We start from the raw sequence: 13,955 nt of genomic DNA, 5'->3' as shown, positions 1-13,955 counted from the left end.
TTTTAGGTTTCTACCAGCCTCAAGGGAGATGTGGTCCTACAATGCAGTGATAGCTGATGCCAGGATGCCCTCGGCAACAGATCTGCAGGCTCGCTGTAGCATCCTCAGTCCTGAGCTGGCATTGCCCTCAGGATCACAGGCAGCCACCACTCGCTCTCACGGAGCCCTGCACATCCTCGGTAATCCAGAGCACGAACCGCTTGGCACCTTCGAGCGCCTTATTTGTTATTATTTTGTAATAGTGTTCTTTTATTTTTTTAATTCCGTTTGGTTTTCCTAGTTCTTAGTGTAAAGAACGTTCTAAATGATTTTTGTCCACCAATGCTAAAAAAAAAGTGTACACTCCACTTAGGTTGCCTGGACACGTTGGCAGCCATGCAGGAGCTGAAAATGGGTGTAGCCAGTGCAGAGGAAGAAACCCAGGCAGTGATGAAGGTCTACTCCAAAGAGGACTACAGTGTGGTGAACCGCTTTGAGAGTAAGTGCGCTCCTCACACAGGTTACCGTGGGAGACATATTTGGCTTATCCAGCTTGTATTAATGTGAATATCTCAGAGATGGCAACGTGTTTTTTTTTTTTACCCTTTTAAGTCAGAGCCTGTTGACAATTTATTTCCTTTGTAGCCTGCACGGCCTTTTTGATTCGCTGTGTGATGTTGTAGGTCACGGTGGCGGTTGGGGTTACTCAGCCCATTCTGTGGAGGCCATCCGCTTCTGTGCCGATGCAGACATCCTGCTGGGTGGGTTGGGCCTGTTCGGGGGACGAGGGGAATACACTGCCAAGATAAAGGTAAGCAGCCCTTTCACATGGTTTTCTTTTTACTTAAACTGGATTTTATTTATTTTTTCACTTTTGCCATCATTTTTGGACTCGCTTGTTCTGTGATACGCTTCAGTCTTGGTGATATGTTGAAATATTAGTGTTATTCTGCTCAGCTTTTTATTACACTGTACACCTTTTTAAAAACGATTCCCTGTATGGGACCTCCTAAAATGAATGATGTCTTTCCTGCGTAGAATATAAACCTGGCTGATTAAGCGAGACTTTCTCAAAGTAATATTTTTGCGTAGCTTTTTGAGCTGGGACCTGACGGGGGCGACCATGAGACAGACGGCGATCTGCTGGCTGAGACTGATGTTCTGGCTTATGACTGCGCTGCCAGGTACAGTTGATTTATCAGTTTTTAGAACCTGCAGATGATGTTTCCCATTAGTCCTGCTGCTGGTATTTCTGGAGTGATGTCATTTCAGTTTTCTCTTGCTGTGGTTGATGGCCCTTTTTTTATTTTCAGGGAGAAATATGCCATGATGTTTGATGAGCCCGTGTTGCTGCAGCTCGGCTGGTGGTACGTGGCGTGGGCCCGAGTGTCTGGTCCCAGCAGTGACTGCGGCTCTCATGGACAGGCTACCATCACGACTGATGATGGGTAAAACGGAGATGCTAACTAGATGATATAAAGACACATGTCCATTGGCCAAATTTATGAATGGAAAATATTTCAACTCTTGTTCAGTGTTTTTTATATATTTACATTTTTTTATGCGATTTGTTATTTTTTCCTTCTTTTTTTAGTGTGGTTTTTCAGTTTAAAAGCTCTAAGAAGTCAAACAACGGTACAGACGTCAATGCGGGTCAAATACCACAACTACTTTACAGGCAAGCAACACTTTCTTTACAGTAATTCAAGCCTTTTCATGTCTCCAGGCTCGTCAAGGTAACTGATCTTGATCATTTCTTTCAAATGTTATTATCAGGCTTCCTTCAAATGATGGCAATGCATCGAAAGGGAAACAACAGACTAGTGAACCAGTTCACATCCTTAAGCGTTCATTTGCCCGTACAGTCTCAGTGGTGAGTATTGTCTTTCTTTTGATTGGGATTTTGCAATTAGTGTAACTGATTTTCTCAAGTATTTTTGCTGTGTTTGACTGTCTCGTCATAGGAGTGTTTTGAGTCACTGCTGAGTATCCTTCACTGGAGCTGGACCACATTGGTTTTGGGTGTGGAGGAGTTACGAGGGCTGAAGGGTTTCCAGTACACAGCCACCCTGCTGGACCTGGAGAGGCTTCGTTTCGTTGGCACGTGCTGCCTCCGCCTGCTCAGGGTCTACATCTGTGAGATCTTCCCCATTGCCGGTGGGAACAAAGAGAAACTAAATGCACTTTATTGTTGACTGCTTCCTCTATAATTTGCTATGAATTTACTTTGGCGAATGAATAATCACTGACAAAGTTTTCCCCACTACGTGAGGCAGAGCATTAATGTGTTTAGTGCAAGAAGGCGTGTTAATAAAACTTTAATAAAAACAGTATTTTTCACATCCTATCTCATTGTTTTCTTTTACCATCCATGCTTTGGTTTGTAGCCAGCACCAAAGCTGTAGTGGAGGAGTCGAGCAAGCTGGCAGAGTGTGTGGGAAAGACACGCAGCCTTCTGAAGAAGATTCTGTCAGAAGGCATGGACAACTGTCTGACGAAACTGGATAATGACCCCCAGGGCTACTTGTCTCAACCTCTTACTCTGCTGGAAGCTGTGCTGCAGGAGTGCCACAACACCTTCACCGCTTGTTTTCACTCTTTCTACCCAACGCCTGCTTTGCAGTGGGCTTGCCTGTGCGATCTGCTCAACTGCCTAGACCAGGTAGGAGGATTTCCTACTGTTTTTTTAACATTTTTTATCATCCTCAGTTTGAGAACTACTGATTCTTAAAACTATTACCAGTACAACAAAAAAAATAAAAAAATGAATAAAAACATCTTCCCTGTTCTCCCTGTATTTTAGGACATTGCTGAGGCCAATTTTCGCACATCCAGTAGCCGTCTACTGGCAGCTGTAATGTCGGCTCTGTGTAATACCTCAGTCAAGCTGACATCCATCCTCCCCATTGCATATGACGGAGAAGTACTGCTGCGTTCACTGGTCAAACAAGTCAGCACAGAGAATGACTCTGCCCTTGCTCACAGATTCCCCCTGTTGGTGGCGCATATGGAGAAACTAAGCCATGTGAGTTGTTTGCACACAGTCGGGACCATCAGTGACCCAGGAATTGTATGATAGATGAGAATATAGTGACATTTGATCCTTAATATATGCTATTCTCCAGTAAATTTGTAACACAATTAAGGAGAAAATAAAGTCTGTTGATCTTTGTGTCTTGCACCTTTAGACTGAGGAGAACTTGATGGGCATGACCAGTTTCCGGGAAGTACTCGAGAAAATGCTTGTGATTGTGGTGCTGCCCGTGAGGAAGTGTTTGAGGAAGGAGGTGGAGCTGTTCTCTCCTCACTTGGTCTCCAATACGTGTGGTCTGCTGGCCTCCATCGTCTCTGAACTCACTGCCTCCGCCCTGGGCTCTGAGGTAACTCCCTTTAAGCAAAAACCCTCCCAACACCTGCGCAGCACACACAGAAGGCCTGTATGTAGGGACACGGGGCTAAACTTTGTCAAACACCAAATCTCCAGAACTCTGTGTTCAGGAGCTTCCATCTGTAGTTTCGACACACATTTTGTTTGTCTCTGCCTCTGTTTCAGGTATTCAGATTTTATTCATGTCTGTCCGTCCCATTGATTGTTTCAAACCAACACAGTGCTGCTTTATATGGTTCAGATGACATCTGTCAACCGGCTCTTTCCTCATTTTATTTATTTATTTTCTCTCCTTCTCGGTCACGACATCTTCTTTTACTTAAAACTGTTGTTATTGAAGCAGCTTTTCACAGCAATAGATGCAGCCTCTTTGTTTTTGTCCGTAAAGTATGCTGAGTCATTAAGTGGGAGTGGCAGATATCTGTCACCCTCCCTCTCATGCACTCTTCCTTTAATTATCATCACTCTCTGCACTCACGTAATGCAGTCAGAACTGCTGTTGCCATGGTAACGTCACTTGACAGCAGCCCTCCACCCCACTGTTTTTCCTCCCCAGTCTGTTGTCAGGGAAACCAGTCTTCCTCCTCAGAGTACCTGGATCGGCCCCTCTGCAGCTGTGTCTGTCTCTGTAGTCATCAGGCTGATATAAATAGTAACTGTTCATTTTATGTAGAACATGCAAGGCATGAGATTTTTGTTTTGTTTTTTGACAATTTTCTCTCAATCTACATCTTTAGATTAAATACATATTGCAGACCTTCCTCATCAAATGTGTTCATTAACCCCCAATGCTTATGCAACAGTATTGGTATGTTTGGCTGCGTTTCTTAGTATTTTCTTGTTTATTAGGTTGATGGGCTGAACTCGCTCCACTCTGTGAAAGCATCTCCCAACCGCTTCACCAAAACAAGCCAGGGCCGCAGTTGGAACACAGGCAATGGCTCCCCAGACGCCATCTGCCTGACGGTGGACAAACCGGGCATTGTGCTGGTGGGTGTCTGTGTCTATGGAGGAGGGGGCATCCATGAGTATGAACTAGAGGTGCTGGCTGATGACGTGAGTGATGATAATACATTTCAGCCCGTTTTATTTTTTTAGTTTTCAGTCAATCAGTTTTTGTTCTTTTTACAATGTGTTTATTTTTTTCTTCCCTTTGTCCTTCAGGCACAGACAGAACACCCAGGTGACTCAGCACATACTCACAGGTGGACGTCTTTGGAGCTGGTCAAGGGCACTTACAGCACAGATGATTCACCCAGTGATATTGCTGAGATTCGTCTGGACAAGGCTGTGCCACTTAAGGTATATAAGATCTCCCGTGAACACTTTCTATAGATTTACTTAGAATATACTAAGATATTCAGCTATTATCTACAGTAGTTTACAACAAATGCAACTTGTCAGCCCATATGTCTGTATGTAAACCAAGATATTCAGCTGTTAACCTACAACAAGTTCGACTTCATTCTTTTGCAGGAAGGGGTGAAGTATGCCGTCCGATTACGAAACTATGGCAGCCGGACGGCTAATGGAGATGGAGGTATGACCACAGTGCAATGCTCTGATGGTGTGTCCTTCACCTTCAGCACCTGCAGCTTAAGTAGCAATGGGACCAACCAGACCAGAGGCCAGATCCCACAGATTCTCTACTACAGGTAAGCACCGAACCAGCCTCTTCTAACAGCTTGTATTTCAAGTATTTTTTCCTGACTTGTTTTTCTCGCTGCTGAAGGAGCGAGTATGATGGGGATCTCCAGTCTCAGCTGCTAAGCAAAGCCAACGAGGAAGACAAAAACTGTAGCAGAGCGCTGTCTGTGGTTAGTGCTGTGGTAAGAGCTGCAAAGGATCTCCTTCATAGGGCGTTTGCAGTTGATGGTAAGCACAACTAGCATGAATTTTGACAGCATTGGTCATTTTTTGGGGAGACTCTTGTGGAATTTGATCTTTTCTGTCCGTCTGAAGTTATATACTTTTGTCCTTTTGTGTCTCCAGTGGATGACATTCCAGAATTGCTAAGTTCCTCCAGCCTATTCTCCATGCTCCTGCCTCTTATTCTGGCCTACATTGGCCCTGTTGCTGCATCTGTGCCTAAGGTATGGGTTCAAACCAGGGAGGGTAGATCCTTTGTCTTCCACTAAAATGTCTCTTCTTGATGTGACGCTGTGTGCTAAAGTGTCTCCTTTTTTCTTCCAGGCTGCTGTTGAGGTCTTTGGACTTGTTCAAGAGTTGCTACCTGCTGTCTCTGCCCTCAACCAAAAATACGCCCCACCCACCTTCAACCCAAACCAGTCAACAGACAGCACCACTGGCAACCAGCCTGAGCAAGGCCTGTCAGCTTGCACCACCTCAAACCACTACTCCGTCATTGAGAGCGACCACCCTTACAAACAAGCTGGTGTCACGCAGTACAGGGTACAGTTTGTTTCTTTGGCATACTAAACGTTAAGGGGGCAAGTTGCCAATTAGGAGAAGCTTGAAGTCCTGGTCTGTCTCACATTTCCCCAGGTATCATTCCCAGACTGTGTTCGTTGGACCACTATTGAGTTTGATCCACAGTGTGGCACAGCACAGCCGGAGGACGTCCTGCGTCTGCTCATCCCCAGCCGTACGCTCCACCTGTCCAACCTAGGGGGCAAACCATTGATCCATGACACCATCAACACCTGGACTGAGCTCAAGAAGTTCTCGGGCTCCACGGGCTGGCCGACCACCGTTCTTGTACTGCCGGGTAAAAAGAGGACAGCAGTTTTTATTTTTTAATTGGACACTAAGCATTACTTAAGTACGATCGTTTTGACAATAGCTGAATCATAATGAATCCCAAGGTTCCAGCTCTGAAAGATATACTAGATTCAAGCGAGCTCTTATTATAGTAATAAAGTGCAATATGAAGATATGGGATAAAAAAAGAAAAAAAAAGGTTATTGCTTCTTTTTTCTCTAAGTCTTTTTAAAGGAGACAAAATCCTGGGATCTTACTGGAATGTCTGTGACGTGCTGTGGTCAAAATGAAACAGAAAGCCTGTACAACAGCTTGTTTTTTCACCATTAACTTCCAGCATAACTAGTGCAGGTTGTAAATGCTGCACGGCAGAATGTAACTGCCAGCCAGGAGATTTATAGTCGTCATAATTTATATGTCGCATAAATCGCCCACAGACAGCAGGCGTTAATGTCAGTCCAGTCCTCTGTATTTTGTTTACGTTTTTAGAGACCAACCGTAAGAATTGTTTCCTGGATGGGCTGCTTTTCACCAAGCTAATAAGTGTTTTTCAGTAATGGCAGAGCCACTGGTGGAGCATTCAGTGACACATTGGAAATCATAAGATCCATCTTCTGATTGGGGATAAAATGAAAGAATTGCCCTTGAGAAGTCAGATTTCTGAGGCAGGACATAAAGGATCAACCAAACGTACTGTTAAAGCATTATTCGCTCTTTTCTTTCTTCAGTTAAGTGAACTATACAACCGCTCATGAGAGTTTTTAAAAGCACATAGTGAATGTATATCCAAAGAGCAAAGCATAAAACAAGAGGAAAGGCCTCAAATTTCACCCCCAAAAAAGGGCATGTTGGGTAATTTCACTTTGAGCAGTTAGAATGAAGAGCTGTGTTATGTTTTTTTCTTGGTAGTTTTTGAGTTGGCACTGACCTGAGAAACCCAAACGCCATGAAGCACAGAAAAAAAAAAACTAATTCAAAGGACAACAGAATGCATGTGCTCGTGCATCCTTGCCGATGCGTTGTTCCATTACCGGTGACCTTGTTTTATTAACCTTATATGGCTGTGCTTCCATTTATGAGGAAAATTGTTTGTCTTTATCACCATTCTTCATGATAGTTTTCGATTATTTTTATATATTTTTTTTCCTTTCAAAATGAATTTCTCAAGGCGGCAGAGCTGGGCCGCTAGTTTGTTTAGAGCTCTGGTGGTCAAGGCTCAGGATGATTGCTACATACCTCGAAGGGGAAGTTTTAAGAAAATCCCCAAATTGCTGTTACTGTAGTCAGAAAGGCAAGATTGTTTTATAACAATATTTTGTATTAGGACAGTGTATTTATGTGTTTACAGTCAGACCATAGCAGCAATTATAATGAAATACACTGGATGATTGATAGATTAGGGAATAAAGACAGCAATTGAGCAGTGGCACGGCACAAATAAGGCTTTCCAACTCAGCTGTAGTTCATTATTCTTTATTTTTATGATTCTGCATTTGCTTTATTATACTTCATGAGAATATTGAACAACTCTCAATAGATGGGAGCCATTGGTATGCTAATATTCAGTGACTGAACTCTGCCCAGCTATCCTTTTTTTTTTTAATCCCTTAATTTGTTCTTCTGTCCTTTCAGGAAATGAAGTTTTGTTTTCACTGGAAACGGCGTCGGATTATGTGAAAGACGAGAAAGCTTGCTTCTATGGCTTTAAGTGTGTGGCTGTGGGATATGAATTCAACCCTGGCCCTGATGAGGTACGGACACTCTTCTGATGTATGGCTGATAGAGGGGCTGATGGCCAATGACTATGATGCCAATATTGTTTTTTTTTTTTTTTTTTTTTAATGCATCTGATAATATAAAGCATTAGAAAAAGTAAACCTATTCTGCATGTATGAGAAAAGTTAGTGTTCCGCCACATTTCGGTTTCCATACAACACGTTTCTATTCTAGAGTAAGTTGTTTTTTGCGCTGCGGCTGTTGTTTTTTTTTTTTTTTTTTTTTTGTTCTTGTTGTTTCTTGTTTACATCTTCCACTGAATTCCAACCACGAGCATTGTGGCCTCTATGCCTCCCTCTGGCGATACTATGCAGCCTTGTTTATCCGCTTTTAACCAGTCAACAGAAACGCGTCTGAATCACATTTATATTTTTGCAGTTTTTCGAAAGATTGCTTCGGATTTGCATCACTTGCGAACAGAAAACCTGACGAAACTGCTTGCAATGCAGATGGCTCTGCACTTTTTTTTCTTTGCTTGCTGACCTTACATTCAGTGGCCGATTCCACGAAATGATATGCACTTTAAGATCATTTAAAAAAATGGCCAATAAAAGTCCCAATCAGTCTGTCTATCACCTTTTTTTTTTTAAACTGTATCGCAGATTAGGCCTTGATATATCTGGATATTGATTATTTAGATAAACACCTCTGATGGAGCACTTTGGACATTTCAGGGTATCATCCAGTTGGAGAAGGAGTTGGCCTACCTCGGTAGTGTGTGTGCTGCGGCTCTCATGAAGAAAGACTTGGCCCTCCCCATAGGTATGTAAATCAGTGAATAACGAAATTTCATGTGGCAAATGTAGGAGGTAAACATTATGTAATTAAATTTTTTTTCATTTGAACTTTAGGCAATGAATTGGAAGAAGATCTTGAAATTCTTGAGGAAGCCTCTCTTCAGGTATGTTATCTGTTAAATTAATCTTGAGGTACTCATTTCCTGAAGGATTTCCCAGGTTGCCACTTCTTAAATTGCTTTTTTTTAAATGACTCTCAACCAGGTGTGTAAAGCCCACTCGGGGATCCTGGGGAAGGGTCTGGCTTTGTCTCACTCCCCCACCATCCTGGAGGCCCTTGAGGGGAATCTTCCTCTGCACCTCCAAACCAATGAGCACTCATTTCTTGAGGACTTCATTACCTGTGTCCAGAACTCAAGTGGAGGGCGACTGGCCAGGTGTGTCTCTGTGTTTGAATGCAGACGGCACAGACAGTCTTAACAGCCTCATGTCATTATAGAGACTTCTAGTCAAATACTAAGCATCTGAAAGATGGATTGATTAATGACTTCATTCGTGTCTTATTTTTCCCCTCATTGCTTGTTTTGTCCAGGTGGCTGCAGCCTGACTCTTATGCAGATCCTCAGAAGACATCTCTGATCCTGAACAAAGACGATATACGTTGTGGGTGGCCAACTACTGTGGTTGTTCAGACTAAAGACCAGTACGGGGACGTGGTGCATGTTCCTAACATGAAGGTAAGGATAATTGCTTCGCAGTTGCTGTATTTTTGTCCAAATCTATAGAGTAGTTAAAGATGTCGGACCTTTATTACTTGGTAACCATCTGTTTCATGCCTAGGTGGAGGTGAAGGCTGTACCCGTTTCACAGAAGAAGTCCGTGCAGCCAGATAATGTGAAGAAGCTGCAGCGGCTCCCTGGAAGCTCCTCCCCTTCTTCCGCTGGTCCTGACCTAACCTTTGGAGGTCTGCCAGTGCCTAAGCTGGAGGCCACGTATGAGCCCATGATCGTTAAAGAAGCACGATACATCGCTATTACCATGATGAAGGTCAGCATTGTGTTGTTGGGGCTTCTCTCACCCACCGCCTCTCTTATTTACATTCGGTAGCTTGCAGATTCTCCAGGATTTAGATGGCGTACGCTATATTCCTTTTTTATTGTCTTTGCATTAGCAGTTTCACACTGAACAATAAGCCATTTCACTAAGGGTAAATGTGAAGCTTTATTGAAAAGACGAAAAGTAAACGATTGCTTTTGAGGTGAGATACAGACCTGTGCAGCGTTTGAAAATCCCTGGAAAATAAAAATGGAGGCACTGGATTTACGTAGTCTACCGTAAATTCTCAAAATCTTTGTCTATTTTAGGCATATGAAAACTACTCCTTTGAAGAGCTGCGCTTTGCTTCCCCCACCCCAAAGAGGTAAGTGAGACATCACAGCAAGCTAACCTACCTATTTTGTCATTGAGATCCAATCTACTTATTCCTTCTTCATTCCTCATACCCTCAGACCCAGTGAGAATATGCTCATCCGTGCCAACACCGATGGAACATACAGTGCCAACTGGACTCCAGGAGCAGTCGGCCTTTACACAATCCACGTCACCATTGATGGGATTGAAATAGGTATGCCAACTGAACCAGCCATTTGAAAAGCCACATTTTTCTTTTTGCATGCGTTATGCAGCGACCACAGTCACGAGCCCTCTGCCCCCACCTGGTGACATAACGCACTGCTGTTTCAGAGACATTTTAAAACTTGATACTTTGATACTTTACAGTTAGACTTATGGATCTTTCCTCTTTAAGATGCTGGTTTGGAGGTGGAAGTCAAAGACCCGCCCAAAGGCATGATACCACCTGGAACTCAGATGGTCAAACCAAAGGCTGAACCTCAGCCTAGCAAGGTGAGGGATTTCTTTCTTTCTTTTTTCTTTTTTTTTTTTTTCTCCTCTAGCTGACTACCCAGAATTTGGAGCTATAAACACGAACACACTTAAATTAACAAGTGTACAGCTCAGACCAGAATTAGTTGTATTTTGTAGCACTTTAAACAACGTCTCCATGACTTCAAAGGCTTTTCTTTTTTTTTTTTTTGCATTTATATTCATGCTTTTTGCACATCTGTGCAGATTTGAGCGGTTTTCTCCTCTTTGCTCTTGTTTGCTGTTCTGACAAACCAAACAAACAGTGAACCACAGGAAGCCATGGACATAAAAACTAATTATAAACTGTGTCTGTTCAGTTGGAGATGGAATTATTACAAAGTAAACAACTGCGTAAATCCTCATTTACATTCATCGGATGATGAGAAAAAAGGAATCCAGTGCGATGTTGCTTTCCTGTGTTTAATGTGCAAATGAACAGATAATAAACAGATGAGGTCGTGAACGACGTCCTGTATAAACACCCTGTGTCTGATTGCACATGATACTTGGTTAATAGTGTGGATGTAAACACCCCGACTGCTGGAGAAGGGTTCTGCATTTCAGCCATGTAATCTACTCTAAAAGCGATCGATTATCGGCATACTTTAAAAAGGACTTGTGATTGGAAATGGCTTCGGAGGAAGAAAGTGCATCAAAGTGCGGTCATCATCATTTTGTGAAAGTTATTTCATTTTAATTTTGCAATCGTTATGGGGAAACAAGCAACAATGTGTGCTTTTATTCACTTTTGTTTATACTCCTTTGGAACTCGTGTTCATGGTCTGTGATGCTTCAGTCTATAAGTAAACAGGAAATGCAAGATTAAAACTTGATCCAACTTGTGCTACTTAAAATGAAGCTCTTAAAAAAACATTTTTTTCATCTCTTGCTGTGACGGTGCATAAACTTGGAAGCAGACTCTGTTTTGGTTAACGCATGCAATCTCCCACTTTCAACATGCCCTGCTTCCTCTTTTCTCTTCTTCTGCTGCACTTTTTTGTCATTTTATTCATTCTATTCTTTGCTCCTGCCTCTCACGGTCTCCATCTTCCCTCTGCCTCTCTCAGGTCCGCAAATTTGTGTCCAAGGACAGCGCAGGCCTGCGTGTGCGTAGTCACCCCTCCCTGCAGAGTGAACAGATAGGCATAGTGCATGTCAATGGCACTATCACTTTCATTGACGAGGTAATTGACGGAAGACCAGGCAGACTATAAATACACTAGCTGGAGCACACGTGTCCACTTTTAATCTATTTCTGTTTCTTCTTCTATAAATCAATAAGTACAGAATCATAAATATTGCAGTCCTAGATGTTTTGACTAGATTAACAGCTTCAAGTCATTTTCTGTGTTTAATGTAATTACCTCTCTATAATGATTTATTGCCTTATAAATTTGTTGCTCTAACTTTATGTTGCATCATACTCTTGCAAGGCACTCTGAGGCTACACGAAAGGCTTTGATGCTTTCCTTATGAGTTCAAAGGACGTGATGCATTTAAATCCGAAATTAAGCTTGGAGCGAACGCAACAGTTGCTCTTTAAGGCAGATCATACTCGGTGTGCACTTTAGCGGTAGCTGAAGGGACAATCTCGACACGGTATCTCTCACCTCCATCCTCCTGCAACCTCAGCGTTTCGTCTTGGGATAGCTTTTCTGCAGCCTCAGAGATGCCGAGTGTGTGTATGAGAATGCTCCCCTTCTGTTTCCGTGGTAACAGGACGGCATGGCTGTGCTCTGCTCTGTTGCTTGTTTTCCCTTAGATCCACAATGATGATGGTGTGTGGCTCAGGCTCAATGATGAAACAGTAAAGAAGTATGTTCCCAGCATGAATGGTTACACAGAAGCCTGGTGCCTCTCTTTTAATCAGCACCTGGGCAGGAACCTTCTGGTCCCAGCCGACGTAAGTAGAAGAAGGCCTGCTGTGTAGTCTGATGAAGTTTGATAATGACAGGCTCCTGCACTGTTCGTTTGGGGAAGAGCTCATCTGTGTTGTTTAATTATAAGGGGTTTTCAAGGACTCACTTGTGTTTGGCACCCACAAATGTCCTTGAAGCATGGTAAATCATCAGATGAAGTGTAACTTGTTGGGGTGTTTTCTTGCATGTGATGTCAAATCTGGGCAACACTGAGTATGGAACTTACACTAACACACTGTGCAGACGAACAGCTGCTGGAAAGTGTGCATGCGTTAACCCATGTCTAAAGGCAGAAAGTTAACTGTTAAAAGCCTCATTTTCTTTTTGTTTTAATGGACACTAACCGCTCACGTGGCTAAGTAGTATAGAGGACACTTAGTGCGTTAAAGTGGATTGACTGACGAGGAAAAGAAATATAAAGGAGCAATTACATCCTGTGGCGCAGCTGGTTAGTGTGTACTGTTGGGTATTTTCTCATTACTACAGCCACCACAGCTCACAGTTAGGAAATGGTTGCACACTGCAGCATGTGATAATAAGGGTGTCTGGCACATTTTGCTCCATGCTACAACAAAACTGCCAAAAGGTGCAACAGAAACCATGGGAAATTTGACTAGGACTGCATGTCTTCGTGGTGTTGCAATAAAAGAGAAAAGTATATCCAAGAAGGTGGTTTTCTGTCATGAAGCAATCACTGGTCTACAAAAAGTGTCTGTGGAACATTGTACCTCTGCTGCACTAGAATTCCACGTCTACACTGGGATGCTTTAGGTGCTGAAAGGCTTCCATGTAAGGGTCTGTCTGAACAGCATGACACACTACATCATCCAAGTGGGGAATTTTTTTGGAAGTTTCTTCTTTATCTACATTGTCCTCTTTCTTCTTTTTTTCCTCTTTTTTTTTTTTTTAAAAGTAATTTTGTTGTGGATTTAGAAAATAAAGACCCCTCCCCCTCCCCTGTGAACAGGTTTTGCCTGTATTCGCAGTCCCTTTCGGGCCCTTTTATCAACGCTCCACAACTGACCGGCCTGTTGGACACCAGTCAGAATATGTGTCCCCTCTTCTTCACTCTCTCCTGTCCCGGAAAATGCAGAAAGGCCAAGCCTTTATAAATATATATATATATTTTTTTTTTTCTTCCAAAAAAATATGTTCACCTTCCCCTTCTTTCTCTCTTCTCTTGAGTCGTCTACTGTTTCTTGACTGTCTTACAATTTGTTGCTCAGAATGTCTTTAACGCTAGCCAAGGAGTCAGGGATATCGGCTTATTGTCATGGACCCCCTTAACTATATTCCCACCACAGGTGAGTTGTATGAAGGAGGGATGAATAGTTTCACTGCCCCATAGCCAATTGTCTATCTGTTACTCTACTTGTCCCCCTTTAAAACTCCTTTGTGACATTTCCCCACAGTGTTAATTACAGAAGGAGGTCAAACTATAGTTGCATGGTTGTCTGTACAGTGATAATACAATATATCAATTGCTACGGCTCCTCTAGACTACTGCTG

The 13,955-nt window shown here is 42.8% G+C and overlaps 1 protein-coding gene across 12 annotated transcripts in view; it reads left to right on the top strand.

Annotated features, from left to right (window-relative positions):
* Positions 1–13,955, top strand: part of mycbp2 (MYC binding protein 2) — a 57,890-nt gene that overhangs the window by 24,724 nt on the left and 19,211 nt on the right. For 10 of the 12 annotated variants that reach the window (XM_072396642.1, XM_072396639.1, XM_072396645.1 and 7 more), the window contains 29 exons: positions 7–179; positions 353–478; positions 663–790; positions 1,072–1,163; positions 1,293–1,427; positions 1,574–1,657; positions 1,756–1,852; positions 1,944–2,136; positions 2,367–2,641; positions 2,783–3,004; positions 3,168–3,359; positions 4,217–4,423; positions 4,532–4,669; positions 4,844–5,022; positions 5,100–5,242; positions 5,360–5,460; positions 5,561–5,779; positions 5,873–6,095; positions 7,721–7,839; positions 8,539–8,626; positions 8,716–8,765; positions 8,866–9,038; positions 9,194–9,338; positions 9,442–9,648; positions 9,966–10,021; positions 10,110–10,225; positions 10,409–10,506; positions 11,595–11,711; positions 12,290–12,430. In XM_072396642.1, coding sequence (XP_072252743.1) covers positions 7–179; positions 353–478; positions 663–790; positions 1,072–1,163; positions 1,293–1,427; positions 1,574–1,657; positions 1,756–1,852; positions 1,944–2,136; positions 2,367–2,641; positions 2,783–3,004; positions 3,168–3,359; positions 4,217–4,423; positions 4,532–4,669; positions 4,844–5,022; positions 5,100–5,242; positions 5,360–5,460; positions 5,561–5,779; positions 5,873–6,095; positions 7,721–7,839; positions 8,539–8,626; positions 8,716–8,765; positions 8,866–9,038; positions 9,194–9,338; positions 9,442–9,648; positions 9,966–10,021; positions 10,110–10,225; positions 10,409–10,506; positions 11,595–11,711; positions 12,290–12,430 — 4,237 coding nt within the window. The remainder of the gene's footprint in view (positions 1–6; positions 180–352; positions 479–662; positions 791–1,071; positions 1,164–1,292; positions 1,428–1,573; positions 1,658–1,755; positions 1,853–1,943; positions 2,137–2,366; positions 2,642–2,782; positions 3,005–3,167; positions 3,360–4,216; positions 4,424–4,531; positions 4,670–4,843; positions 5,023–5,099; positions 5,243–5,359; positions 5,461–5,560; positions 5,780–5,872; positions 6,096–7,720; positions 7,840–8,538; positions 8,627–8,715; positions 8,766–8,865; positions 9,039–9,193; positions 9,339–9,441; positions 9,649–9,965; positions 10,022–10,109; positions 10,226–10,408; positions 10,507–11,594; positions 11,712–12,289; positions 12,431–13,955) is intronic. The other 2 variants (XM_072396646.1, XM_072396644.1) reach the window with 1 other exon arrangement.

This window comes from Leuresthes tenuis, unplaced genomic scaffold, assembly GCF_036924035.1.
Source record: "Leuresthes tenuis unplaced genomic scaffold, fLeuTen1.0.hap1 SCAF_12, whole genome shotgun sequence".
Taxonomy (NCBI): Eukaryota; Metazoa; Chordata; class Actinopteri; order Atheriniformes; family Atherinopsidae; genus Leuresthes; species Leuresthes tenuis.
This window is presented reverse-complemented; position numbering and strand designations above follow the sequence as displayed.